This window comes from Chrysochloris asiatica, unplaced genomic scaffold (assembly GCF_000296735.1).
Source record: "Chrysochloris asiatica unplaced genomic scaffold, ChrAsi1.0 scaffold00019, whole genome shotgun sequence".
NCBI lineage: Eukaryota > Metazoa > Chordata > Mammalia > Afrosoricida > Chrysochloridae > Chrysochloris > Chrysochloris asiatica.
The window spans coordinates 27,304,849-27,308,360 of NW_006408537.1; the positions used below are offsets into that span (position 1 = coordinate 27,304,849).

Consider the following 3,512-nt stretch of genomic DNA (forward strand, 5'->3'; position numbering starts at 1 on the left):
AAAAAAAAAAAAAAATCATACAGAAAGACAGCAATAAGGTCATTAAGAAGACAAGAAGGAATGAAATGATATACGATAGGATGAATGTAAAGCTAATGCTTTCCCATGTAAACTGAATACAAATTGAAATCTTTCAGCAAGATGATCCAGCACTGGAGGCACTCACTCATCTATGCCAAAAAAATTGGAAAAGAGCTACCTGGCCAATTGATTGGAAGAGATCCATATTTGAGCCCATTCCAAAGAGAAGTGGCCCAACAGAATGTGGAAATCATCAGACAATCTCAATAATACCAAATGCTGCATCAGTACATTGAAAGGGAACTGTCAGAGGTTCAAGCTCAATTGAGACGAGGATGTCGAACTAGGGATATCATTGCTGATGTCAGACAGATCTTGACTGAAAGATGTTTACTTGTGCTTTATTACCTACACACATTCTTTCTACTGTGTGAATCACGAAAAACTACGGACAGCACTGAGGAGAATGGGTATTCCAATAACACTTAATCATGCTCATGAGTTACCTGTACATAAAATAAGAGGCAGTCATTCGAACAGAACAAGGAGATACTAAATGATTTAAAATCAGAAAAGGTGTGTGCCAGTCTTGTATTCTTTCACTATACTTATTCCGCCTGTACATTAAGCATATATATATTTATATATATATAAAGAAGAATGTGGCATCAGGATTGGAGGAAGACTCATTAACAACCTGCAATATGCAGATGATACAACCAGCTTTAGTGAAAGGGACTGTTGTTGTTGCTGTTAAATGCTGTCTAGTTGGTTCTGACTCATAGCGACCCTGTATAGAATTTCCAAGGAGCAGCTGGTGAGTTTGAACCACCACCTTGTAGTTCAAACCAATCTTGTGGTCTAGTGCTTTATCCCACACCAGGACTCCACTGAAAGAAAAGAGGACTTAAAATACTTACTGATGAGATCAAAGACCACAGCCTTCAGTATGGGCTGCACCTCAATGGAAAGAAAATAAAAATCCTCACAGCTGTACCAATAAATAATATCATGATAAACAGTGAAAAGATTGAAGTTGTCCAAAACTTCAACACTCATGGAAAAAGCAGTCAAGAAATCAAACAATATATTTATTGCACTAGGCAAACTGCTGCACAAGAAATATTTAGGAATGTGCCAAGAAAACGTACTGGACAAAAAAACAAAAGAAAAGAGTTGTCTGAAGGAGGTAAGAGGTCAATAGTTATCAGCAGGGAAGTCAAGAAAGGTCAGGATAGGGCTACACATAGGCAGTTAGTATGTATAATTGATGGTGGTGATGTGGCAAGGAGTCGATTCCAATTCAGTGACCATGTATAGGGTTTGTTGTTGTTGTTAAGTGCCATTGAGTCAATTCCGACCCATAGCGACCCTGTATAGGATTTCCAAGGAGCAGCTGGTGAGCTTGAACCGCCAACCTTGCAGTTCAAACGGCTTTGTAGACTGGCACATTAACCCACAGCGCCACACCAGGACTCGGCTTTAAATCTTTATGGTAGCAGGAAACCTCATCTTTCTCCTGCCAGCCTGTACGAATGTTGTTGTTAAGTACGGTTGAGTCAATTCTGACTCATAGAGACCCTACATAAGGTTTTCAAAGAGTGGCTGATGGGTTTGAACCATCAACCTTGTATTTAACAGCCCTGTGTTTATCTTATAGCTCAACACCAGGACTCCCATGCATTTTCTTGGTATGTATCATTAGACCGTGAAGTATCAAAATTCAAAAATCTTACCTTCAATATTTTTAATCTCTTCCTTAATGACTTCCCTAAACTTGGACAGCATTTTAGAAGCAGATAATATTTCACCTTCTAAAAACCGTCTCAGAGGATTTCCCTTGGGATTTCTTTTGAACTTCACAAAATAAAAAGCTCCACTATCGCCATATTCTTCTAGCTGAATTCTTTCGACTTCCAGTTTAAACATGACATCAAATTCATTAGGAGCAGATACCTATGAAATAGTAAAAAAAAAAAAAAAAAAAAACTGGGCTAAAATGTTTGCTTGTGAATATTTACCAAGCTACAGCAATTTTTTTTTTCTTCAAATTTCTACTTAAGTCTACTTTGAAAAACAAAATTCCAACCTTTTATATCCTCTGGAACTGGGACTAGAGGGACTAGGTGTGGGTGGAAGCATATTACTGGCTTTATTGTAATGACTTCTACTCAATCGGGAGGAAAAAGTCAGAGGCTGAGAAGAGGGAAAAGGAAGTCAGGCCCGCGTGCTGGGCAGCTCTCACCTTTACACGTTCGTAGTAGCTTCCCGCACGCAGCGGCGAGATGCCTTTGAATTCGAAGCACTGCAGTTTCCGCAACAGGTGGTCTACGACCTTGTTCACGGTTTCTGCCGCCATTGTGATCTCCGGACGGCTCAACCTCAACCTATCCAACACTACCCGGGGCTTCCATTCTCTGGGCGCTGACTCACTCCGATCGAGGCTCGGGGCCGAAACCAGCGGGCCGGGGCTCGGCAACTCCTTAAGCCGGGGCGCGGATCTCCGCTCCCGAACGGATCCCGAGCCCCGTAGGCGGCGAGATCCTGCCCTCACTACCGGAGGCTTCTGAGATTCGTAAGAGTCTTGCCTTTCCGCCGGGCCCTTCGTAGCTTCCCGCCCCTCCAACCGGACGGCGTCGGCGTCATCGGAGGGTTTCGGGTCCCTGGCGCTAATGGGCGCCTTCTTGCCGCGGGCCCCCAGCGAGCGGACCTGAGGCTTCTCCAGGGGACCCTGGACCATGTTCTTTCGCAGGGACTCACCCGAGGGGCTGCAGCTTCCCGGGCAAAGCTGAGTGTTCCCAGAGGCAGGCGGAAATTCGGTGGGCTCAGCCTGGGCGCCTCTCGCATTTCGCGTCGAGCCTTTTGGAGTCGCGGCTCCGGCTTTCTTAGATGTCCTCGTGTCCTTTACCCGCTGAGCGTCCATATCGTGTGCTTTCTGTTCCTCAGAAGGAAGAATGGCTAGGAAAAAGGAGAAGAGACCAGTAGTCTAGGTAGGAAATGAAACTTAGAAATCTGGCGGGAACACAGCGGAGTGTCTACGCTGGGCAGAGAACTCGTGAAAATGGGCGGTCACAGGGAACCACGCCCTGCTGCCAAGCGGTCAGCCTCCACAGAATCAGAATGGAAGTTTTCCTGATGCAGACAGAACCAGAATTCTCTTCTTGTTGCAGATGTGAGACCAAGAAGACTCCGAGACAGAATTTTTTGGAAGAGACAAGAGACAGCTTTATTATAATTTTGAAAATGTAAGGAGACACAGATCTTTGTCACCAACTGTCTCCCTAAAGAAAGGAACTAAGGGTATTTTATAAGGTTTCAGGGAATGAACAGAGACAAATCATTTTTCAAAAGTATGGAAACCTATTACAAGCAAGGGTGTGGATACAAATCACAATGTTGAAACGGTAAATATGTCTTTTTTTAAGCAAAAAAACAAAACTTTTTTTTCTAAGTTTTTATTGTGAATTATGTGATAGTTTACATGGGAGAAC

General features: G+C 43.6%; 1 protein-coding gene across 1 annotated transcript in view; it reads right to left on the bottom strand.

Moving 5' to 3' along the window:
- Positions 1–2,944, bottom strand: part of MB21D1 (Mab-21 domain containing 1) — an 18,448-nt gene extending 15,504 nt beyond the window's left edge. Inside the window, exons 1-2 of the mRNA XM_006835788.1 lie at positions 2,267–2,944; positions 1,758–1,977 (exon numbers count right to left, since the gene is read on the bottom strand). Coding sequence (XP_006835851.1) covers positions 1,758–1,977; positions 2,267–2,944 — 898 coding nt within the window. The remainder of the gene's footprint in view (positions 1–1,757; positions 1,978–2,266) is intronic.
- Between the last annotated feature and the right edge of the window lie 568 nt (positions 2,945–3,512).